The 26,224-nt window shown below is 45.6% G+C and overlaps 1 protein-coding gene across 2 annotated transcripts in view; it reads left to right on the forward strand.

The window, feature by feature from the left end:
- FBXW4 (F-box and WD repeat domain containing 4) overlaps positions 1-26,224 on the forward strand; it is a 61,571-nt gene that overhangs the window by 23,504 nt on the left and 11,843 nt on the right. For both annotated transcript variants that reach the window (XM_027648122.1, XM_027648123.1), the window contains exon 6: positions 22,886-22,951. In XM_027648122.1, coding sequence (XP_027503923.1) covers positions 22,886-22,951 — 66 coding nt within the window. The remainder of the gene's footprint in view (positions 1-22,885; positions 22,952-26,224) is intronic.

Below are 26,224 nucleotides of genomic sequence, written 5' to 3' on the forward strand. Positions count from 1 at the left end.
AGGTTTCCATTTCCAGTTTGCGATCGTTTTCTCTTTGCTTTTTAAATTCGCAGGGGGAGAAGGTAACTTCACCAGACCTTGGCTGCTGTTTACCTTTGCTCGGTTGTGCAGTGTGCCTTTGTTTTTCCACCTTTGATCAGTGTCCTGCCAACAGATAATTTAGCAATTGCATCCTTGGGTGGAAGTGTGGAGTTAATGTTAAAATTAGGGTTTTTTTCCTTTCCTAACTTCTGTGGCTGATGAAGCAGAGAAGAGGAGAGGGGAGGTGAAGGGGGCCATAAATTCTAGACCTAGTGATTCTGTTCCTTGTAGAGAAATGAAAGCCTCTGATGTCTCTTCAGCACTTTCATTAACATTTAAATTAAGGGTTTGTTTTTCAGGCGGCTTCAGTCGCAGCCCTTTCATAGTCTGACACATGGAGGCTGTTCTCTCTCTCTTTTTCTCTCTCTTTTTCCAGCTTGCATATCGGTGTACAATAGTAATCACTGCTGTATTTTTTTTTCTGGTCTCTTAGGAAGGCAGCGACCTGAGAAGCTGTACCAGAGGTTCAAAGAGAAAGAGAAACGGAGTGCAAAGGTAGATGAGCAGGAGGATGCCAGGTTTCACTCCTGCAATTAGAGTGGTGTCTGTTCCCTCCCCTGCCTTTCAAAGGACTGTTTTTGGGGGCGGGAAGGGACACAGAGGGATGGACCTTTCTTGCACCGTGAGAGCCCCAGGTGCAGATGCCTTTAACCAGGCTCAGCTTCCACCATTACTCCTCCCAGATGAGGCCAGAGGTGTCACTCAGAGGATGCAAGCTCGTGCCCTGAGGTGGGGAGTGAAGCCCCGTAGTGTCCTAAGATAGCAGCCTAGGCTCTCTAAAGGAGTGTTGATTCACTCTGAGGACAGCAGGAGACTGGTCCTCAGCCTACCATTGGCATTTGAAAGGAGGGTGATAGTGCAGGATATTGCCCCGAAGTAAAGGCAATATCTGTCTTTTGTGCTGCAGGACTTAATTCACATCTGCTTTGAGCATTGCAGCTTACTGCAACTGGAGGAGAGAGCTGGTGAGAAGTGTTTGTTTGGATCTTGGCTTTCAACAACTAAACCAGGCCATGCCTTGCTGTAGCTAAGCAATTTCTGGTGTAAGAGTTGATTGGTTCAACATCAGGAAGAAAAAGCTCTTTTCCGCCTGCTTCAACAATTGTGTAAGCCAAGGAACAAGGGGACAGTTTTAGGAATGGCAATGACTTGCAGTGGAGTGAAGAAGCAGTATAGTAGGATTTGTGTAAGGACACGAGTCTTTGTCCCAAAGCTCTTTTGGAATCTTCCACTTTTTATCTCTTACCCAGTTGGTAACCACTGATGGGATGTTCTGCAGGCTCTCTGACAAGAGTTGAGGGGCTCAAAGTAGCACTGAACTAGTGTCTTCTAGCTAAAAGACATAGGAAAATAACCCAACACATGAGCAGTGTTTAGCATAAGGAAACCTGCAGCTTGGTTGCTGTGACTGTCACACTTTTTATGACTTCACTCTGCTACCACCCCAAATTTGTTTTCCTTTCACTAGGACCTTTCACTAGGACCCAGGTGGGCTTTGAAGGATGCCAACATGATGAGAGCAGCAAGCTGGCAGTAGGATCAGGAGGGGTATTCTCTACATCATGGTAGATACGGTGCATATAGACAGGTGCCAGAAATTTTTGTTTCTCAAGACTAATCTTAAGTGTGCCAGTGGTGGCCATGATTTATACCATGTAGCTTTTCTGAGAATGTAATTCAAAGTCATGCACTTGCAGAAGCGTCCTATATATGCTGAAAAACGTTTGCAGTTTGGATTTTTTTTCCCTTTTGTGTGAACTGTCACAGACTGTAGTCTGTAATTTCTTGTGTCACTGTTGTCAGCTTGAAGTATTGTGTTTGACTGTTTTAAGTTTGTGATGATGGCTCAGACACTGAGTGATGCAGAACAACCTTTCAGGGGCAATTGATCTTGCCCATATTCCAAGTGCTCTGGAGCTATCTGGTGGGATGTGCTTCTTTGATCCCATCTGACTCCAACAGTTTTGTGCCCATCTGATCTTTCTGTCACAGCAGGTGGGTCCTAACTCCTCTCTGTGCCTAGTCTTAAGAACTGCCACCGTCAATGTCATCTTAGTATCTTCATCCTGTATCATGCAAGGGGGATTCAGAATATCTGCTCTGCACTGCTGGCATCCATCCACTCTTCCAGGTGCTTCAGGTTTTGGAGATTCGTAGGTTCACACCCACTGATTTTTTTTCTTCTTCAGGGCCCAGTGTTGGATGGTACTGAGCATGTTTCATGAAGCCCACAGCCTGTGTAAACCAAAGCTATCAGGAATGGGAAAGAGGATGGTTAGTACTTGTCACACAATGTCCTCGATTGTGACTTCTGGCCACCTCCAGTGTTGTTCAATCTGCAACTGAGGAATGCTTTTAATTTAAGCTCTCCTGAGGCTGGATGCCAGCGTGGAGCTCAGCTTGGCTGCCCCAATGGTACTTGGGGCAAGTGTGCTGCAGCACTAACTGGAGTAACTCCTACTAATTCTCTTTGGAAGCTGCACTGTATTTATGGGTGGAGAGGGCGGGTGGATGCCTGCCCTCCCACCTTCCCCCATGTTGTCTCAAAAGTCCCTGGTGCATCTTTGATTAGGTGTAGGTCAAAAGAATTTCCACATCGTGACCTTAATAACCAGGGTTGATTGGCAGGCGGTCTGTGGAGAGGGAGCAGCCTGTCCCTTTCATCTCCCTTGGTGCCGTGCTGGGACAATGGGCCAGCATATTTTCCTTGTTGTTCCTCATTTGAAAAGGGTCTGGTATCTCTACTAGGTACCTGTGACATGGGGGTCTTGATTGGGGTCTCATAAAGGGCCCTGTCACTGTGTCCAAAGGCCAGGAATACAAAGGCGGTCAGTGGGTGGGGGTCTCAGCTGACCACTGAAGAAGGGAGGGGAGGGTCCTGGAAGCAGTGGAGGGAGAAGCAACCCCTGATGGGAGACCTTAAAGGGGGGTAGGGGGGAGGAGGCGGCCCATTTTTGTCCCGAACTCATCAAGCACATCTGCAGAATTGTCCCAGCCGCTGCCTCCCAGTTTCAAAAGAAAATGATCGTTTGATAAACCGTCCTGATTCACCACTTTCTCACAAGGGAGGGAGACCCACCTTTGACCTCTATGATTTCACATTGGGCCCAGCTCCCCCCCATCCAATTGCTAGAGAAACTTTGAAATGCATCCCTTGCACTCCCTTTCCTTCTCCCTCTTTCCCTTTACTCTCTCTTCTCCCCCCTCTTTTTTTTTTTTTTTTTTTTTTAGTCCCCCTCCTCCTCTTCCCACCACCCCCACCTTCCCCGCTCTCCCGCTTTGTAAAAAAGCAGGCGTACTGCTTTGGAGTTTAGGCGAGTAATTAGTAAAATCTTTTCTGCAGCACAATAAAACCGCAGCCCTTGGCCTGCATATTCCCACAATTTACATACTTGCGGGCATTCGAGAAAACAAGTGGCATTCCCAGTGCAACGCTGCCTATGAAAATCATTTGGAAGGCACGGAGGGGAGGGTGCTGAGACCCACTCGCTCCTGCGAGCTATAGGAATGTGCATGAATATATTAAAATGTTTTCACACAATGCTTGTATTTTCCAACGGGAAGAGGCATCTTCTGGATGAAAGGCGGCTGGCCCAGACACAGGCCCCTTCCAAACGCTCTTTCCCACTCGGGGTTTGTTTGCATGGACCAGATAGAAAGGGGGCCTGGAGGGGGAGGAAGGGGCAAGGGTTCTATCTATGAAGAGTAAATCTTTGTGTGCCTCCTATCCGCTCCCCGTTTATGGTCCCAGAAAGTCAAATTATGAGGGAATTGTGGCTGTGGAGGGGGACAGGAAGGGAGATCATCAGGACTTTCTGCAAAAGCTTTTGGAGGCCTTGAAAACGTAGAGAGGAAATAGCTTGTAATGGAGCATACAGTGCTCTGACCAATGGGATTCAGTGGCTGCAGCAGGAAATGACTGAGAGGGAGCTGGTATCTTGGGCAGTATTAGCAAAGTGCCTATTAATAACAGAAAACGCTCTTGCAGTACTTTTCCAGCTTCATCTTATTGTCAAGAACAGCCTGCTCAATGCTCAGTCTGGGCAGTCTGTCCAGCTATTCTTCCCCTTTTTCCAAGAGGGTATTCCAGGATTATTCCAGGCTGTGCCACAGGTGGAACCCAGCAGTTTTCATTCCTTGTCAGTCAGAGTCCACTTAGCTGCCTTGCCTCCAAAGAGGTTCTTCAGGCTATTTCAACTTATATGTGTTGAATAACAGGTGTGTGGCGAAACTTCTATCTAGAGAATGTAGATCAGTGATTTCTTTTCTAACGGACAAGAATTGAAGGAGAAATTTGAAGTGAAGGGAGGGAGAGGCTGAACACAAATAATGAATGGCTTGGCTTGGGTAGGGAGTAGGGTTTGTACATACAGAAGACCATGAGTTCAGCTCCAGGGATACTGTTTTATTTGAGAATACTGGGGCAGGCTGCAGAGGCCTGGTTTGGAAGTAGGCTGGTGGCTGCATTTTTATTATTTTTTTAATAATTGGCCTTTGGTGAGAATGCCCTTTGAAATTTCTATGGGAAATAGTGTGGTACCAGCATGGTGATCTGGATGCCTTTGTCCTATGTAGTATACACACAGCCTTTGTAGAAAGCTCTTTGGGCAGGCATCCTGTCCAGATGCATTCAGCCCTGAGGAGTTACAAGTCTGCCCACAGCCATGGCAGCACAAATCTATGGATGCCATGAAGAGCTATTCCAAGGCCCACACTACCCATCTCAAGTCTCTGCTCTACTTATCAAAACACAGGCTCCCAGAATAAGATATAAGCCATTTAGAGAATAGTGGGAAAGCTTTACTGAGACTTCTCTTCAGCTGAGCCAACTTTTCGTGTCCTTTCTGACCAGACTCCTTCTGTGACAGGTGAGAGAAAATGTATTCCCCAGCCCTGCAAGGAGCTAAACAATCTAATATCTCAACACCTTTTGCAGCTTCTTTCATGGCAGCTGTTCCAAAAATGATCTGCAGAAGTGGCAAAGCTCTGTAATGCTGTTGCTGCCAGCTGGCCTGCACTGGTCATACTGATGTTGGTGATGGTGCAAAGGTCTCTAACCTTTCATTGGAAACAACCAACAACCCAACTTGTAACAGGGCTTACTGCTTATTCTTAATTATTGTCTTCCCAATTCCCTGCTCCTCCCCTTCATCTTTCTGCATTTCTTAAAGAGGCAGTGGAGGGAAAAAAGCTTTGGTTTTTGTTTGGGAAGGAGGTTAGCAAGGGCGACATGGCCCCTGCAACCTCTCATAGGGGTGTCTTGTCAGGGCGCCGCATGGAGGGCACAAACAGATCATAACCTTTAAATGAAAATGTGATGGAGGGGAGAGATGAAAGCAGTGAAACAAATTAGATACATCTAGAGGGGGTGCTCAACTGGAGAAAATTAGCATTTCTTCCTAATTGGAGTGCAGGGCATTCCATTACAGGGTTTCATTACAAGGAGGGAAGCACTGGGCCTCTTTGGGGGATTCCCCCCTGCCCTTGGTTCTTCTAGGAATAAAAATATATTTGGAAAAGAACTGAGAAAGGACTGAATTTATCAGAGTGAAGGTTTCAGACTGCTGCAGGAAGAAGAATTATAGTAAAGCACCAGTTTTTTATTTATTAAGACAGGAAAGTGATGATTATGTGCACGTGAAGGCAGGTGTTAGTCCTAGTTTCCATGAAGGAAACTAAAAAGTGTACAGGAGACTGCAGGTAATGGTAACTTTCTGATGCAAGTACTTGCTGAATCAAATTTGTAGGCTATCCAAAATGCATTAGTTTGTTTGGAGCATTAGGATATGTTTTATGACTAAGATCAATGGAATCAATTCAAGTCTGCTTTACACTGCATATCAAGTCCATGCTGTGCAAAGCACTTATTTAAGGCATGTTTGTCTAATTCTACCTCTAACTAGAGCTGTTGTATCCAACAGGAATTTGCATATATCCCTGGGAAGGCAATGGCCAACTTCCAGCACAGAGTGTCTGGTGGCTGCACTGAGTCTTGTGCACAGCTTGATGGTCCAAATAACTTATACCAACTCAAGAAATAGACATGCGTGGATGTGGCTTTGTACGTGCATCTGTATGTATAAATGGGTGCAAAGAATAACTTAGAAGGAAATCCAGGGACAAGGTTTAGCATTGCATCTCTGGATTAGGAGTAGGGGAGAGAGTTTCTTTTTTCCAAGCAGGGATTAAATTATTTATCAGTCAGTGCTCTCAGGAAAGGCTGGGAGGGAGGAATGGAAGAGGGAGAAGAAGAAGAGGAAGAGAAAAGCAGGCTTTCTTCAGGTGTATGGTATGCAATGTATGTTGCTCTGCCAATCTACAGTTACAAACTTTTCTGTTCCAGCTCAGGAGAAGGAATATATAAGTGTAGAAATATGGGTTCTGCACAGAAGGTGGCTCCTAGCAGAGTGGGAAGATGTTTACAGCAGCACTGCCTTAATCCTGGACAGGCTCTGTCATCCCTGTGCTCGGGATGAGGCTGAAGATGATACGAATTTACAGAAGTCATAAATGTAAATCTCTGACTTAACACTTGCTGCTTAATTTTGGCATTTTGACACAGAGCAAAACACTGCCCACAGAAATATCTTCAGGCCTAGAGAAAATATTATTAAAAATGAAAGCATGTCTCAGAGATGGGCTTCTCCCATATTAGGTTTGGCACACATCAGGCTGATGATGTCTTCCATCCCAGCCTTCTGTGGTCACTTCGATTCTCACAAAAGATGCTTGGTAGACTGTTCAAAATGAGCAAATGCATCAGTCTGGTTATAGATTAGTAAAGCAAGCTACTTTTGAAATGTTGTAGAAGGTAGAAAGAAGATGGGAGCGGGAGCAGGACCAGAGAGGCTGGAGTTTGGAGAGGAGCAAATGAGTAAGAGGAGATAGTCAGGCTTGAAGAGAGACGAGTTCCTCTGAAGAATGGGAATTTTTCTGCAATATGTGCAGTTGTGCATCTGGCTTGTGTGCTAATGTGCTTCAAAATGGAGCATGCCAGAGTGCCTCTTGCCTGTAGCTAAGCTTCAGTTTCCCTGGGTTGCTGGCATTCTGCATCTCTGTTGTGAGTGGAATTGGACACTGGAAACATAGATGGAATTGTGCAGCTCTGACTCTCTCCTTGGCTCTGTTGCCTCTGGTTTCTTTTCAGAGCAGTGTGAGACTGCTCCAGACTGGAAAACAGCATGGAAAGTCTGTTCTTTCTGTGTAGTGTTGCCTGTAATGTGTTTATTGATTCATTACTTAGGATTTGTCAGGTCTTCTCTACCTTCCTTCCCACCTGCATAAAGCACAACGGCTGCAGCCACTTTCTTGCTCTAAAGAGGTGTTCTGGGTTTGTGATGCTCCATTCACTATCCCTCATGCAGGCATACAGGATGTACTCTTACTGTTTTGTAAGCCTCCTGACGCTTCACAGATGCAGGACTAATTTGGGACCAGGTACTAAAGACAGCTTTTAACGTGCATTGTCCTGTCTAATGGGTAAATCCTTGTTCTCTGTCCTCTGAGATGGAGGTACATATTCCTTTAAGTCTTGACTGTCCATCAAAGAGGACTTGAATGAGCCCCTGCTATGGTTGGTAGACACAGGCAGCTAATGACAAGAAAGACCCTATTTCCTTTGAGAAGAGAGACCTGTACCAAGGTGATGGATAGTCCCAGAGATTTATTAGTGTGGGGGCTGGTTAGAGGCTTACAAGCTGTAACCCAACAGCTTTGGGTTTTTTTCAGGATTAAAAAAGAAGTCTGGTGGTCATCTGTGTGTGTACCTCTACCCCACAACTAAAAGTAGTGAACTCTCCAGAAGAAGCAATTGAAGACTAAGCTGGGCCAAGCAGCAACTGCTACTATTGTTGTGCTTGGTCTCTTCCTCCTGGTACAGCTGTCTTGAGCTTTTCACCTGGGCTTTTTTCAGTGACCTGCTTCAGCTGTTCCAGCTGATTTAATAAGGGATGGAGATGGAGCAGGACTGTCTGATGGAAGACGTTTTCTCTTGCATCCTATTTTCTGTCTTGGCCTAGAGCCTGTTTTCCTTTTCCATATACTTCCTCTGGATTTTCTCCTCTTTGACAGTGGAGAAGCAAGGGAGCCTGCTGCAGATATTAGAAAAGCAATAATGTTTCTCTAGCATCTGTGTTCTGATGGTCTCAGGGCAATCTGGGAACATGGACAGTGTGCAGACCACTTCAGATAAGTCTGGAGCCTGGCAAAGCAAAGGCTTCATGTTTCTGGTATGTGGTGGAAAATACGAGGTACTTTAGTAATATTGAGTGCAGGTGAACAGTACTGTTACCACTGTGCAGTGTCTCAGTCGTCTGCTTCCCAAATTATGGTTTGTGAGACCCTAATGGTCCTCAGACCTGTGTTGGCTCTCCAGCTCTCACAGCAGAGACAGTGATATGGCTCCCTGCCAGTCTAGGAGTGATCAATCTGGTTGAAGTCTCAAAGCTTGGAGCAACCAGTTAAGTTTAACCTGCCTCAGAAGAAGCAATGAACAACAGGGTTTGAAGACAAGATACAGCACAGGCACACTCCTCTGTGCCAAAGAAATGGCTGCATTACTAGTTTGTATCTGTTTTTGTGGCCTTTCCCCATATTTGGTCCCAAGTCAAACACTCTGCAGAAATTAATGATGTGCTGATATTTGGTTGCCTCTGTTAGACAGTCCTGATAAAACCAGTGTAAAAAAATATGGAGAGTAAGATGATGATGGGTAAGCCTGAATATGGAAGTGTTATTCACCAAATCCTACAACAGTAGAATTAGAGACATTTGAATTTACTAGGAGATTGCTTAAAAATCAGTGATAGTATTTCTTCACACAGTGTGTAGTGAACTTACTGCTCCAGAAGGTTATGAAGGTAGATGATGCCACTAGTTTTGAAAGTGATTTGGCAAATTCGTAGATAGCAGATTCATAATGGAGAACTAGGTGGGGATACACTCTTCAAAATCCTTAATACATCAGTTGTGGATGCTGGGGTAGTACAAAGAGAATGACCACAAAAGGTTGCCAAGCTTATGTGTTCTTTCTGAACAGCATCTGGTTCAGATGTTGGAGACAAAATGGATGGGCCATGGCTTGACAAAGGCAGACATTTCTCTTGTTCTTCTGGCCATGGTGGGTCAGTCCAGCATCCACCTACCCCAGCGTTTGGTGTTCAGCAGTGGTCAGTAGTAGATGTCTGTGGAGAAGGTAAGAAACAAGACGAGCAAAAAGATCCTTTCATGCCTGTTCTTTCCCAGCTTCCAGTGATGGGGAGGTTAGGGTTTCCCTGGCTAGAGTTTGCGTCTGGACCAGTATTTCCTTCATATTCGCAGAGGCTAGCTCTGAGCAGCTCATTTCTTCTTTCTGAACCCGTTAGTGTTCTGGGCTTTTATAGCCTCATTTCCAGTCCAGTGTTGTGTCCTAAGGAAGAAACACTTTGTTCTATTTTTAAACCTTTTGCCTGATTGTCTTGCAGGGTTATACAGCGAATGATTCCTCCCTCTGGATACCCTCTGCTATGTTTAAAGTTTTAATATTTTTCTCAAGCCACCCCAACTCCAGTATCAATGGCCTTGTGTGAAGCTCTAGCAACCCATGAGCGTTGCAGGTACTTGCTGGCCAGTTGTTATTTAGAGTGGACTTCAGTGTAGGCATCTCTGAGCTGTGGTAAACTCATCAGTTCCTCCCAGTGCAGCCTCTGACTGGAGTCCACAGAGATGCAGCCTAACATGAATTGATGGCCATGTAATTGGATCTTCTGTATTGACATGGTAAAGATCAATGACATCTTCAACCGGGACACTTGTAACTTGCTGCAGAATCAAATAGTTATGCTTGAGTAATGTGCTCATTTCAGTGTAGGACATGTCAGTGAGCCTGGTTCTGGCATTTCTTTGTACGGGTGTTTGGCTTGCCAAGTGAAAATTGTTCTTTTAATAACTGTGTTTTTGGATGTGACTTCCTAAATTCTCAGAGCACATGGGAATAGGGCAGGCCGTGGAAAGGAAAAGAGGAAACTGTGGTTTCACGCTCCTGCCCACAAAACTGCCTATGCATCTAAAGCTTCCAGACTTCTGTTCCTTGAAGCGTTGGAGGAGTGACTGCCAGCAGGTTGTCCTGCTCCACTTCGACAGTAGCTTACTGAAGGGCAGGAGGCAGTGTGGTACTTCTTATCCCTTTTTCAGATATTTCTTGTTGCCAAAGGACAATGTTTCTTAGGGAATCCTCTGTTCCATTGCAGAGTTGAGATGTGTACCTGAAGAGGCCTTTACCCAGTCCTTTCCAGTACAACCCTTTCCCTCCTCCACCAATTTATGTGTAAATTTTTTCCCAATATACTGACATCAAGTATGATAATAAATTATTACTCACCTTCTTGTCTTTCCTGTCCTTTCCCTGTCTCTACACCATCTATTTTGCCTGATCTCCTTCCTATCTTCATCTGGCTAATCTCAGTTATCAGTGAAATTCAATAGTTCTTTGCCTGCCTTGCAGCCCAGCCTGATTACAGATACTGAAGGTGATAACTTGTGCTGTGAAGCTGTCTCTTATTGTATATTGATGTCAGGATGGTTCAGATTCCGGCTTCTGCAAAACTTTCCCAGAAAGTTTTTGGGTGGTTCAGGATCTGTGTGAGAGGTGGCCACTAAACCTCCTTGTGCCTCAGACATGTGCTGTCTGTTTGATGAAACATTGTGTGCCTTTCTCTGCACACAGGGCTGGGGCTTTGTGGCCTGATTTGCAGCTTTGATTTCTCACTCTGGTGCTTGCTCACAACCAAGCATGCTCTGAACCTGCAGATGGAGAGTAGGGGCTTTATTCAGGATCTTGGTTGCTTAGGGGCAAACAGTTGACATGCTCCAAACACTTAATATGAAAACCCTAAAGCAAATCATATTGCATGGAGTGAAGAGCTGGGGAAGTGGAAGCTGCCCAGAGCTTTAAGGGCAAATGAATTAAAGTTGTTGCAAGCGTGTCTGTGTTAGGACTGGAATGATCAGAGCAGGAAACCTCTAGGAGTCATTTCATGGCTGAGTTAAACACAGATGAGGCTTTGCTCGCCTCCTCCACGGAGCACCTGTGTCTCCATGCCTCAGCGTCCTCGGCCTCTCTGTGTGTAGCATGTGCTACATATATACACTTTCCCCCTTTCACCTTTCCTGGTCTTTGACTTCTTAAAACCCTCTGAGCACTATTTCCCTCTCCCCTGATGAAGACCTCATTTAGACCTAATTTGTAAATTGTTTGAATATCAGAAGGCAGAGCAGGAAGATCAAGCACTCTGTTTTTGTGTGATTTGGCTTCTTTTTGCTATAAACATGAACATCTACAGCTCCTGCCTCTGCATGCTGAAAGAACTGCTGCCCTTTGTGGTAAGATAATGAAAGTATGTGTTTCTTGAGAAATCCTCTTCCTCACCATCCTGATCGCTTCTTTTAAAATTCTCCCAAATATGGAAGTTTGAATTTGGTATACGTGTGTGTATGTGTATGGCAAAAGGAATAAGACAAAAATAATTCTTGTGGCACCAGGAAAAGAGATTCCTTCCCACCTCTACTCTTAAACTGAAACATTCTTGGGTTTTAGTTGTTCTGGCAAACCTGAAAGGATTCTCCCCTCCCCCTGACCTCACTGGCATGCACGGATTGCTGCTTATTGAAAAGTCATTTTCTGTCATATGTTCTAATGGAAAAGTTTATATAAAATGTCATTATATATATATATATATATATATATATATATATATATATATGCGCATTTTAAAAACAATACTTTTTAACTGAAAACTCTGCCCATCACATCTGAAAATATATTGGGATTGGTCTTGGCAGTCCTGAAGCTTAAAAAATATAAAGGAGATATTTTATAAATGGGAGAGGTTTTCTTCTTTTGCATCATGATTCTTTAAGCATTTTCTACACATGAGCATGTATTTAGACTTTTGTCCAAGGCAGTGACAGCTGGAGTATTTATTTAAATCAATTCTACATGTCCTCTTGTAGGCTGTGGGATTGTAAGAAGAAAAAGTCCTGGACAGTGTAAGGTGTATGACAAGGTACGAGCACAGGCGACATTACATATCTTTTCCCACTAGTGCCAGGAATGTTTACTGTATTTCTCTGTGCAGGCTTAAAACTGGCCTGATCAACATGGGTCTGTGTATATTTATTCTTAGTGTCTGCTTCTCAGATGCTGGCCTGGATTTCACAGCAAACATATTTTGTCCAGAAGTATCAAAGTTTGCTTTTAAGGAGAAGTCTTGAGCATTGATGAGCTAAAGGTACACGGTATTTGGCTGAACTCGTCTCTGTGACAAGTACTTAAGGCAGCTTGAGTGAGGCTGCAAAAAAACTGGATTGAAATTGAAAAATGGTCCTTTCTGTGAGAGTCTTTAGTAAAATGTGACAGATATATATATATATATATGGCCTGAAAAGAAACCAGAGTCACGGGGTGGAATCAGGCAACTTGCTTCTCCAGTTTGCAACCTGCTGCAGCATTGTGTCACAGTTGTATTTTAGGCAGATCAGAAATTACAAGTCTGTGCCCTGAGGGTTGTGCTGCCTGCCTGTCCCCTTGCTACAGCTGGAGTCCCTGAGGATCTCCTTTCCTTGTTGTTGGCATTGTTGGGACTGCATCATCTCCTAGGGCTTGATCAGCACTACGGTGTACCTGGTCCTTTGATAAAACTAGTGGCATCTTTTCACTTGCCTCCTTACCATTTGGTCTCCATTGCAGAATCAGGACCAAGCTTTTAGATTATGACAATTCTTGCTTTCCAGTAGGATATTGCAATTATAAGGGACACAAGATGAGTTTTTTCAAACTATGATTTAACATCAAAAAAAGAAAGCAAAACCCAGACCCCATTGCACTGAAGCTGTGAGCATCAATTCAGCTGAGCAGCTCTAACTTGTCTACAAGACCTGACCAGCCAGGACAAGCATTTCTATCCTGAAGGCAATGGTGATAAACTGAAAGAAGGAATAGATGCTAACAAGTCCTGAGATCAGCAGAGGCAGTGTGCCACAGAATGACAGTTTGTGGCTTGTGGAACAACTGACACCAGTCTGATTTGACACAGGAGCAATACACTGGTAGCCAAGTTTTTTGGTCAACCCAAATGCAGCAGGTTTCCTGTTAGTTTTGCAGAACCAAAGTCTTGTAGCAGAAAGGGAGGCAGAACCAGTAAGGTCCCACTATGAAAAACAGTTTTGGTTTGCTAATGAGAGATGGCTCAGCAGAAAGAGAACCTGGAGCCTTTATTGCTGTCCTCCTAGTTCTGCTTATTGCCTGACTTTTGCAGGAGTTGAATTATTTTTCCCTGATTTTTCTCAGCAATAAGAGTTCTCACTGGCACAGTTCTTGCTATCCTGTCTGGGACATGCACTGTCCATCTTATTCTCCCCAAGTCTGTTGTGTTTCTTAATCTCAGTGCAAAGGTACTAGACTAGAAATCCTGTCCTGGGAAGATAGGCTACACCAGGCCTTCAAGAATCTGTCATGCATTGCACCCCTTCACATGTTCCTATTGTGCATCACTGGATCTCTTTTCTCCTTTACCCCTTTTTTGGCATCCTGCACTGCCTTGTTCCACAGGCTGGGGAAAGATGCTTGTCATGAGCTGACTTCCTCAGTGTGTGTCCACTGCTGATCGTCTCCCAGCTCTACCAGGCAGACTGTCCCGCTCCAACCCCCTCCTCTTGCTTGCCCCAGATCAGAGCCCCCAAGAGGCCTTTGTCCGCCTGTTGAGAGCAGCCCCCATTCCACCATTCCCACATGGTGCACCCTCCCCAGCAGCCCTTTCTCCATTCAGCAGTTTGGGCTGAAAGAACCTTGGCTAATTACGCCGGGCTGAAAATTACCACTTTGCTGCGTTCTCCTGCTGCTGGGCCCATTTGTGTGGGGCCTGTAGTTAGAGGGAACAAAGTCCCCCCTGTGGAGCCAGGCAGGCCCCAAGTGTGAAGCTACAGGTACAAGCAAGAGGGGAATGAAGGGAATAATTACCAGCTTCTCCAGGTGAAAGCCCAGTTAAAACTTCAATAAGCCAATTAGGGGCCAGGGTGTGTATGCGGGGAGAGTCTCCCCCACCTATAACTGATTCCCACCAGGCAATTAACAGAAATCATTTCACGGAGGGGAGGATAAGAAATGGCTCTTAGAAATTGTCTTGAGCTGGGGGGGCCCTGAAACAGCACGAGTGCTGCAGTGGTCCTCGTGTACTCCAACCTCCCGGCTCACTGTGTGGCCTGAAAGTGTTGGTGGGGCTAGGGGGAGAGGAGGAGGGAGAGAAAATGGCAAAGAAAAAGGAATCGCTGGAGCTTTACACCTGGGCAGGCTCTGAGAAAGCGAGGGCTGGAGTTCAGAGTTCCTTGTAAGGCTGTGTGTGGGCCCAGAGCACCGAGCTTGAGGGGGCTGCTGGATCTGGAGAAGTGGGTGAAGATCAGGCTCAGGGTGTCTCTGCCGTCAGGGCAAGGGGGAAGGCTAATGGTGTGGAGCCCAGTAGGGAGGGGATAGATGCTGGGTGTGAAGGTTAGAAGTGGGTGTGCAGGCCCTCAAAGATCTGCCTAAGATGTGTCATAGTCTGTAGGTGGCCTGCCTTATCCAAGGAGCAAATAGTGTCCAGTGTCTAATACTTTGCATGTATCTGATCCAGGGACCATGTTTTTCTGCTGCTCAGCCAGCAGCTTCACCTGTTTCTTCCTTTCAATTTGTACCAAAAAACCAGGAAATTTGCTCAAGACAGAGATTTTATGGAGTCACCTTGCAATTCCTTTGTACTGTATTGCAAATGGCACATGCAGCAGTTGGAGGTGGAGTGTGCTGTCTGGTGGGTACCTCGCAGGAGCTTTGCCCATAGGTATTTGAAAAGCTGCTCTGGGGAGTAGAGCAAGAGTAGAGCATAGGATGAAGTTACTGCAGATGGCTGAGATCTCCATAGTGATGTTGGAAGGGAGAATGCATTGCGTCAGTAAAGAAGTCCAGACACCAGCTGTGGTTATTTCACCTGCATGTGAAAAAGAAACAAAAAACTCAAATAAACCTTAAACTCCTCAAAACACAAATGTAACCTCAGTAGCCACTTTGCCTTTCTAATGTTATAGCTTCTGAGCATTAATAATGTCCTTTGAGGTTTTGTTCTGGTTACTGATAAACTGAAATAACCCTACTATAGTGGTGTTTAACCACCTAGTCTTGAACTGACCTGGAAGTCCCTAGATTTTTTTTTTTCTTTTTTTTTACCTCCTCATGGGCTTTCTGCTGCACTTGATTTTTGGTACAAGTTCTTCAGATCAGTGCCTGAGTTGTGTTCTGGATTAAATTTCTTTTATGGCTAAGGAGTCTCTTTTTTCCCTATAATAATGGTAATAACTTGTGCATCATTTGGGGTTTAAATTTGGTCTGGAGAGCGCTAAAGAGTTCTCATACAAAGACTTCTGTCTTAAACAACTACTCCATGCCTGGCAAGCCCAGAGGTTGGGGAGCAAGGAAGGATGAAGATTCTTGGGCATACTATGTAAATATGTATTTTACACTGTTAAATATAGATTATCAAGCCTTTTCCTTTCATAAAGAGCAGGGCTGATGTCAACTCAGTAGAAATACTTGTGTAGCCACAAAGGCAATTCTGTTCGATGTTCTGAAAAATGACAGCAGCACTGTGAAAAGCACTGTTTGAATATTCATCTCATACAGGAACACTCAGGACCCTCAATCAACTTTTATAGAGCTAATCAGAATGTTATCCTGTCCTGGACAATTGCTTCTTCCGAAAAGCATGTGTCATGTGGAGTATTGGGAAAAGAAGTGATACTCAGATGTGACAGCCCTATCAGGATTGTTCTGTGGGTAAACTCACTAGTTTCTAATAAAGGATATTTTCCTGTTCAATGCAGCAGTGTGGAAGAGGTCTATGTGCACTTGTTTGTCCTGTCTTGATGTCATTGAGCTCAGTTTTTCTCCCGAAGTGGGGATTATGTTCTGTAGCTGGTTGCCTGGTTTCACAAAACTTATCTGCTACAGGGCTGGTGAAGGGACAGTGAGCAAAGTTACAGGTGACTTGGGCAAACAGTATGGGGTGAAACTTCAAAGCAGTGAAGGCAAGATGGAGGTGTCTGGGTTTTGTACCTGCTAAGCAGCTTGCTAGAGTAGGGATGATCTATCTGCTGTGCTGGGAATTTGGCCCCTGGATATATTAAAGGCTTGTTCTGTTCTCCAGCCTGTGTGTCTCTGAAGTCTGGAGGAAGACATGAAGTTAGAGGCCAAGGAGGAGGATTGGAGAGGTGAAGCTGACATTCCTTCTACCCTGAGGCATGCAGTGAATGACCTGGGAGACAATGATATGAGCATTTATTCTATCTAAGGAGCTGAGTTTTGTCCCACATGTGACTTCGCTGTTTCAACCCAGCATCTCCACAGTGCCCTTCAGTATAAAATGCAAATGCCTTCTTTCTGGGGACCACTTTCTAGTTGTCCACTTGAGGCTCGAGGTGGCATGTGAATGAGTTATTAGTTTGTCTGTTCATGCCTGTGTCACTGGTGCTCCTTGCAAGAGCACAGCATTTCCTCTTGGAGCCATAGTGGTTGTAAATGTTGCAGGGTTCATGCTGTCTTCTCTACCCATTTTGCTTTCTCTCTGACAAGTCATGGTGAGGTGTTGCAGAGCTCTTCTGTAGCTTTTGTAGTTCTCTTCTGCAGCATTTATGATGCGTGTCAGGAGCACAGTTCAACCCTGAGTTGACTGATGTCTTGAGGGATGCTGTGGCATGCACTCGGAGCTCAAGGAAGTAGCAGCAAACCTGCCAGCACTTTCCAGTCTGTTTGTGGAACAAACTTGGCCGTTTGCCCCCAGCTGCTGAGTCTTTTTGGCACTGCTGAACAAAGATGAGGCTATGCTGCAGTGGGGATCTTTGGCTTGCTCAGGTGAGCTTTAAGTACAACTGCTTTACCTGCTGATTTTTGTTCAATTTGTGGTTACAGAGTGTTAACATATAACTTTGATGTCCTGACTTACTTCTGAAATACTGAAGGTGCTCAGTTCAATTCTGTGGTTGTCCTCCAAGAAGCACAAAGTAGGGCTAAAGGGTTTGGTCTGGGGCAGTGAAGGGGCAACACCGGTCTTGCATGACCACCCAAACCTGGGTTTGTCCAGCGTTGCCTGAATCAAAGGCAGGTGGGACTTCTTGGGTGCTTGTGGTGCCTGCTTTCTCATGAAGAAGAAAATGCTAAACTGATGCTGTGCTGTTTTTTTTTCCCCTGCAAATTAAATGGCCCTGGGGATGGAGCACTTGCTTCCCCGCTCTCTGTCTCTCTCCCTTTGTGTGTATCTGGTCTGTTGTAGAAGCCTCATGCTGGAGGTGGCAAAACTCATTGCGCTGGGTTTCCAACCCCCTCCTCTCCCCTTCACAATGTTGTTACTGTTGCATCTGCTCTTCAGCAGGGGCTCCATCAAGTTTGTGTGACCTTAGCACTGTATTCATGCTGGAGGAGTTACCTTCTGTAATGATGTCAACTGATGAGGTTGGCAGGATGGTGGCGGCCGCGATAAGACATGACATGTTCTAATGATTCGCCTTAGCGAGCTGCGTGTGTGTGTTGGGGGGGCACAGAGGGGCTTAGAGAGGGGAGGTGGGGGCCCCACAGGTGCCGACAAAGACTTTGACCTTTGCTGCTATAATATCAGTGTTTCACAGGCAGGGCGGTTCGGTAACCCACTTTCAGCCCATCAAAAATTGATTTAATTGCAATTTTTTCCCCCAATTAGGAGCACTGGAGCTTAACTAATTGGAGTAATAGAGAGTAATAAGGCTCTGATAAAAAGCCTTCCTCTGCCTCCTTTGTATCTTGTGTCATCGCCTGTCAGAGGTCAGAGAGCTTGCATATTCTATTAGGCAGAGTTGCCTTCATTTGTACAAATTAGTTTACCCAACAGTAATTAAAATGCCAGTGCGGGTCGGGGAGAGCTGAATACAATTGATGGGCACGTTGGTGAAGGATTTGACAGCTCCGGTGGCCTCCCTTGCCAAAGCGTGTCAGTGCTGAATCAAAGGCTACACAAACGCACAGACCCGTGTGTTTAACCCGCGGCACCGTCGGCACCAACTGCTCTCTCTCTTCTCCTATCTCCGTTTTGGAGTTGCTCTCTCTTCTCCTTCTTTTCTCATCTCACTTGAGACTTTTTAAAATAGATGTTTCCCATCTTTGAGCTGTCCCTTCTGTTGATCGCTTTCATAACACTGCTACCAGCCCCCCCAGCCTGTCTCCCCTCGGTTCTCCCCCTTCTCTCCCCCCACCTTCCACATTCCCAGCTGCAGGGCTCTGTCAAGTAATAACTTCTTTGTTTCCCAGTCCAGTGAGTCTCCATATATAATAGTTTCCAAAATGGAACAACGATGTCCCATTCCAGGGGGCGGGGGAGCGCGCCAGGAGGAAGGAACAGACTCTTACACGTGTCAAGCAGATTCTGGATTTGAAATCCCCGAAGAGCAGAATGGGACTTGGGAAGCAATCTGTTTACAGTACAGGAGAAGGGCACAAGCCTGGGGAATGGGAGAAGTTTAGAGAGAAGAGGTGGGAAAGGACCTGTTTCACCCAGGTTCCTTCAATGACTTTACACTGCAGAATTCCCAGCTCAGGCAGGGCCTACTCTGGAGCCTGGGTTGACAGTGGGTGAAGTATGTGTTGTACAATGGAATTTGTATATCTGGAGCTGAGACAGTTTCCAAGCCTCATGACAAACAGCATCTTTCCAAAAGGACTGATGGGCATCTACCTCTGTCCTTCTGGTTCATTCACATCTGGCAATGTTCTGTCCAGGATGGGGTAAAGAGGGATGCTACACGGGTGAAACTCTAGTTGGCACCTTGGGAGTGGGCATGGAATTATTGCAGCTGGACTGTAGCCAGAGCACTACTGATGTTGCCAGAAATGCCATGGAATCTTCAACAACCACAAGTCAGTCAGATGGAGAGTTCTTGTGTTTCTTCCAACAACACTGCCAGGATGTATGTTCTCTCTCATCCCCTGGCCCAGCTTCTGCTGTGGGGGAATGATCTCTAATGAAATGTCTCTTCTGTAGCACAGAGAAGTTCAGGCTTTTGGAGAAGCAGATTCTTGGTAGTTTTTTTTCTTTTTCTCTCGTTTTTTCCTCTCCTCAGTAGGGAGTTTCAAATAAGAAAGAGAACACTGAAGTATCAGATGAGTTAGAAAATTCCTTGCTTTGTACAGCAAAAACATGTTGTGTATGAAGTATGTGTGTCTCGTGCTCTGCAAAATCCTTGCCTTTCTGGTATAGCAGAAATGGAAATGTTATGTTGGTTTGGTTTTAGCTGCTAGGGTATCCCTGTGAAGACAACATGTCCTGTTATGGAAGTCCTGCAATGGTGTTTATTTTCCCATTAGAAGGGCATTTTAGAGGGAGGTTGTAGTCATGGTACCCAGCAGCTTTCACAGGACAGATGAAAGCTTAGAAGAAGGGGCTTTGCATTTCCAAGGCCATCTGAAGCTTGGGCATAGCAGTTTTATGTTGGACGTAGATGCATCTGATCAGTGTCAGTGTATATTAATAGTATTGTATATACTTCAGATGGATGGGTCATGCCTGCATTAATATATAGAGGGTATCCTGGGCTCCCCTCTTCCCAGTCTAGTCTCTCCTCGGTCTCTCTGACTCCAGAAAGCATCGTAGGCAATATAAATGGCACTCTCTATGCTAGTAAATCAACTTGAGTTGTTTCTCTTGGGCAGCCTGCAGCAACAGTTGTGAAGAAGCTGTGCTTCTGTGAGTCAGAAGTTTTCTTGTGTGTGCTCTGTGCTTTCTAAGACGTAAGAGCCTTGTTTGAGATGCACTGAAAGAAGCAAGCCACTGATAGAAAGCTTCAGCTCTGCTGACTGAAATTTCAGAAGTTTTGTAGCCATCCTTTACATGCTTACTTCTAATCTGCATGTTGTTTTAGACCTACCAGGGCTGACTTGTGTTGTCCTTTTGCTTGGAGTAAAACTGTCACCTCTGCCAGGTTCCCAATTATGAGGGGCTTAAAGGTATATGTCTTCAGATCAGACTGAAGGTGAGGGGCCCTGTATCATCTCCTGGAATCCAGACTTTAAGATTAGTTCACTCTCAGGCTTTGAGAATTTCTCATTGGCACCACTTCTTGTGCATGTTGTCTTGTGAATGCTGTGTTTTAATGCTGGCAGTGAAGGTGGCCTGCTCTTCTGGGAGAAGTCTTATCTGTGCTTGCTAATGGGCTCAGGCTGTTAAAGATAAGGCCTGCAAACCTGATCCTGCTGAAGTAGGAGACAAAATTCCTGTTGACTGAATGGAGTCAGCTTTACCCAGAAGAGACTTCTTTGTGGCCCTGAGGCCTGTATTCCATGGTGGAGAGAAATCTCTTTATCTAATGCTTTTTTTTCTCTTTTTTTTCTTTTTTTCTTTTTGAGGGGTGGGGGGTAAGGACCGAGGAGAGAAAGCTGAAGTCCAGAACTGACAGCATGAGCGGGGATTAGACCTTGCTGTTCCTCCCACCTTTTTCTCCCTGTTGGTGTGCCTCCATGCTAATTTAGGCCTGTGGCAACCATCAAAGCCTTGTGCATACCTTCTGCACAAAGGGGCCTGTCTCCCACATGAGGGTGTTCACTTCTGGTACAGAGTCAGTTTGTCCCCCAGGAAAAAAAATCTTAAGCACCCAATTGCCTGCTTGACTGACTCCCTGACTGCTATTATGTTTCTAACCACGGTAATTTGCTTTAGTAGTTATTAGTGGATTATGTTTGGGGAGGGGGGACAGAACCCAACACCTATCTTTGTAGCTGAGGGACTCCCTTGCCAAAGAGCTGCTTTCCAGACATGGGGTTTGACTGACGAGCTGTCAAAATGGGTGTCTTTTGCTTGTTTTCCTCTGAGATAGGAGACATTGGCAAAAAGGGAAGTGTTCCTTCTTGTCCTGCACTATGGTGGAGAGAAGGCAGGCGTTGAGGAGAAACCCTGTTTCCAAAGATGAAATGCTGCACACTTTCTTAATTTATCCTAGTGGCTGCTGCACAACAGCAGGAATTGGCTTTTCCTTGGATTTAGGCTTTGGTCGGGGACTTCTGTGGGGAAGAATAATGTGTGCACCCTGCAGCACCTGTAGGGAGTGCTCAGTGCTACAGGTGCATTGGCTGATTGCATGTGCACTGCCAATGAACCTGGGATTTTGCATGTAAGACAGCGTGGTTGGAGACACTTTGAAATAGCTCTGGTGCTGCAGGACTTTCCTAGCCCTAAAGGGCAGCTCAGGGTCACAGGACTTGTGGACACCTCCAGGTATGTGAGTTTGGGTAGGAAGTATAGAACCAGCACAAAAGCGAGCCTCGGTAGCTGAAGCCCTTCCTAGGTTCCTGTAACTCTTTGAAATTATTTGATGTTATCTGCTTGCCTCTTTTGCAGAGTGTTTTGGCAGTACTGCTTTGTCCTTATGATTTGGAGGAACTAATTGCTCAGCTAAATCACGGAGATAGGAGTAGAAGGGGTTCTGAGTTTTGGTCTTGCTTCCTTCTCTGGCTTTGATAGAGTTGAGCCCGTGTTTACCCTTTGGCTGCTGAGTGCCTTGTTGCACCAGCAGCAGTGCTTCTCACAGAAGTCAAAGATGCTGCAAGATTCCATTCCTGGTGCAGTAGAGGCTTGAGACACCTTGACTTCCAAAGAAATGCTGTAGAGGATCAAAGAAATGTTTCAAAACTGCTGTAACTGCTATTTTTACAGACATGACACTGTTTTCTTATTTTACTTTCATCTTTCAGCTGCCAGCCCTGTGTCATAGAGCAAAAGATGTCTAGGCAAAGCATAGAGATGGCTTTCATTTAAAGCAAGTTCCATTTCCTGCATTTGTGCTATCCTTGTTTTATTGACTTAAACATAGTTTTGGCAGTTTATTCTTGGGAGCTGCAATAAATGTGGCTTTGGGAGAGGTCTTTTATAGCTTACCTAGAAATCCTTGTAAGAGCTGCTTTCTCTTATTTGGACTGAGGATAGGAAGTTGGCACAGAACAAGCAGTGTGGTTTGGAGAACCATAGCACCCACATTCCTGATGCTTGATTTTAAGGATTTGTTCCTGTCTTGTGAACTAGTTTGAAGCCAGTGGCTGTTAAGTGACCTCTGGAGCCAGTGTACGCAGCAGGGACATAGCATCGCCTAGAGGACTTTGGAATGGACACTGCTGGAGAGTGTGAACTGAGCCAAATATTGCTGCAGGAGAGCTATGCCGCCTCTAACAGAGAGTGCTTGAGCACTGGGGATGGCAACCTGATCCAGCTTTGAAATTGGCCCTGCTTTGAGCAGGCTGGACCAAAGACCTCTATTCTGTGATTCTTTAGGCCTGTAATGCTGCAGCCAATTCATGATTGTGCTCGAAAGTTGTCAACAAACAGAAGAAAGGTGTGAAGTAGGAAGTAACAGGGAATTTTCCATGGGGTCTTTCTGCAGCTTACAGCACTGATAGTGTATAAAACATGCTGAGTACTGTACTGACTTGTTTGAAGATGTCATTGCAATTTACGGCTGTTACTGTCAGGTTTTCCCACAAATGCATCTTTGTGTCCTGCCAATTCTCTGCAGTTGTGACCTGCTGCATCTGGGAAGCTCAGCTACTAAGAGCTCTGGAGCACCTCTGCCTTTGCTGCTGCCTGTCCCTTGTGAAATGTTGTGGGACATGCTGAGATAGACTCGAACCAGAATTCGAAGTCTGTCTTGTAACCTGTTTTCTGTCTTGCTCGTGCACTGTTTCTTCAGAACATGAGGATTAGTAAGTGGTTTTTGTTTGCTTGTTTTTTTTAAACAGCTCATTTGTGACGGGGACAGCCTGCTGTGGACACACCTCACCTCTGAGAATCTGGGACCTTGAAAGGTGAGTGAGCTTCCAGGTTACAGGAAGGGACTTCAGGAGAAAAGTGAATAACATTGAGAAATGCGATACTGGAAATGCTGCAAAATCATTCCTTTAGTTCATGTAGGCAAGGGGTGTTTAAACTTGAGATTTGTGACACAGTGGGGGACAGAACAAACTGGTATAGAAAGGTGTATATGGTTCTGGTTCAGTAGGGAGCAACTTGACTTTTCTTCCCAGCTTTTCCAGTTGATGGCACAGCCATCATGATTTCTTCCCATTACCCCTGTACAGTCAGAATATACTCATTACACCTTCCTTTCCATCTGTCTCTGATGCCTCAGCCTGAGCCAGAGGGGTGAGGAAGGTGATACCTATTCTCCCATCACCCCCTTCTCTGTCGTGCTCAGAAGCCAGAGGCAAACACAGGCTCTACAGTCATCTTGTCTTGGCTGGCAATTCTGGTAGCTCAGAGAGGTGAGGTGTGGGCAGGTTATCTGTGGAAGTGACTTAGGCATGTTGTCTTCTCTCTGTCGTAATAAGCACTGAGGAGGTTAATTGCTGTGGCCTCGGATTTGAGGCCTTTGAGTAGTTCCTTTTTGGGGAAGGTGCTGACCTTAACAACTGGGGAAATGTTGATCTCAAATCTTGACGTGAGACTCAACTGCTGACAAATTTGAAACTCTCAGCCTGGGGGTCTTTGTGTGGTGATGGACAGGTAGCAAATATTTGGCAGGATTATTGGAACGGCAGCTCAGCTTTCCAGGACTGGTATGCTCTGGGTAGGAGTGGCACAGCACAGATTATCCAAAGGAGTGCCGTGAGGATTGAGGTGAGCAATGGCAGAAAGGGCCTGAGGGGTGTGAGCAGAGCTGTATTTGGGGAAAGGAGGTGGAGGAGGATTGGTGCAGGTCTCAGGGCAAGTCTGAGACCAAATGCCTTCTAATCTATAGTTTAAATAGATTAGATTATCTAAGTCAGCTGTATCAAATACAAATTTAAACCAGTTGTTTTTTCTCTGAAGTAACAAAATTACTTTGCAAACAATGCATCCTACAAAGGATAAGATGGAGCAGGGAAGAGAGCGCCAGTGCATTGAGCTAATGGTGCATGATTCTTAGTGACCCAGTCCAACAGTGCTTTGGAGTATCCCAGAAAGTTGGAGGCTGTGCTGTGATACCCCTGCCCATCAAGTCTTCTGGCTGTTCTTGAATAGAGGCATCTGCCAGCAGTGAGGAGATGGGCAACCCTCTCCCTCCTGCCCCAGTTGTTCTGACAGCCATTCCCAGGGAAGCCTGAAGAGATAATAAAGCTGTGTAGAAAATAGGATTAAGGTAATGAACAAGCACAACGGAGTTTGATCTTTCAATAATGTAAAAGCCTGAGTGACAGGCAAATAAAAAAGCCAAGGCAACCTAGGCCACTGGGCCTCTGTTGCAATGGCTGGAGTGTCAAACTTATTTTTCCCTCTTCGCCTGTCACAGCTGGAATGCACCATGCCACTGGGTCTTTTCCTCTCCAGGGACCTCTGTGAGCTGGTGGACTCATCAGCATGTGCAGGGCAGGAGACTGAATAGGGAGCATGGCTGGGAAAGTATCACGTGAAGCTTGATGTGATCGTTCATAGCGAGGGAGTACAGAGCTATCCTTCCGAGTCTTGCCTCTCCATAAACTGTTCTTCTTCCCAGCAGTGCTTTTGATCCATCTTCAAAGGCTCCGGTGGCTGCCAGAAGCAATCTCATAGGAAATGCTATCTCTTCCTTTGAGGCTTTTGCATGTTGTCTACCTGGTCAGACTCCAGAAGTGAGAGTGTGGCATGAAAACTTGAAATCTTAGAGGCACTCGGGACTTAAAAACTCCTTCTGTGCCCAATGTGTCCTAATAACATCTGGCAGACAGAGCCAAGCTCTCTGAGTTTGCTGCTTACCCCTTCCTTGTGGTCACAAAGGCCCAGAGGTTGGCCCACAGAGGCTGAACATGGCAAGGACATGATCTCTAAGTGCAGAATGTGGGTAACTTCTGTCAAAAAATTATGCAAGGTAGAATGATACTTTAGATGTGTTCTTTAAAACCACAGGATCCTAAGCACCACTGAGATGTTTAGTACTGTCCACAATCAGTTCAGTTAGCTGGGTTTTCTCTGCATCAGGGGGTGTGTAAGTAACAGTGCAGCAGTTTCAGTGCCATTCTCTTCTCTTGAGATAGGTGGTCTCTTTTCCCCAACAGCTGAGAGCTGGAACATACTACAAAAGGATTTAAAGCTTAAATAACCTTTTGTGTACTGATCATCTTAGTTCCATGCCAGATAAGTCCTTGGCTGGTGTCTGTAGCTGCTGGTCATGGTATGTTTCGTTTTTATGACCTTCGCTGTTCCCTGACCCCGGGGCAGCCATTCTCATCCCTCCAATAGGAAGGGGCGATAATATCTTCACCTGTAAATATGTCTTGTGCTTTGAAAAGGGCTTGGTTGGGTTTGACATCGAGGAAATTTTTAGTGGGGAAAGGAAATGCCTCTTGCTGCATCCCACCCCCACAACTGTCTTTCATTTCTGACTCTGCTGAGATGATGGCGTTGGATCAAAGCCACAACAGGCAGCAACAAGCAATTGTCAAGGGGAGTCTAAAGCAGGGGGATGACTGCGTAATGCCAAGACACTGTCTCTGATGGCTGGAATTCCAGATGCTGCTACACCTGGCCCTTTCTCCTGTAATGAAGGAGGCTTTAGGTTTTTTTCTTATGCTTTTGAAGCTGGCTAGCTGCACCTCTGGAGGACATCTCTCATCCCACAGATGCTGCATTGTGCCATCTGATTGCTTCTAGATGTGGGGAAGTTGCTGTGCACTTATTCCCGCTCAGGATCAAGGTGTGTGTGTGGAAGGCAGCTGTGAGTAACTTCACTGATTAGAGGCCTGCACGGAAAAGGAGAGCAATGAACAGTGTGGGTCACTGGATACTAACCTGTGTCCTTTCATGAAGTATCGGGCCTTGCTGACTCCTTGGCCTCTTGCAAGTCCCATTGCCTCTCTGTCAGTGAGGGACATGACGGCAGCTGCCCCTCTTACAGGTCAGGTACCTTTCTTTGCTCCCCTTTGCCTTTCTCTGTTCTGACTTTCCTATCTCATTTGCCGGTGTGAGTGTGTGGCTCAGCAGAATATCCACTTAATCGCGTGCAAGAGAAAAGGAAACTTTATTCAGATCCTCCTCTTCTTTCTCTTCCTATCACCTTTGGGAGTTTAAACTCCTTGGAAGAGGAGGGCGATGCACCACTGGGGACAGCTCCAAGGCCAACATTT

Source organism: Corapipo altera, unplaced genomic scaffold, assembly GCF_003945725.1.
Source record: "Corapipo altera isolate COAL_440 unplaced genomic scaffold, ASM394572v1 56, whole genome shotgun sequence".
Taxonomy (NCBI): domain Eukaryota; kingdom Metazoa; phylum Chordata; class Aves; order Passeriformes; family Pipridae; genus Corapipo; species Corapipo altera.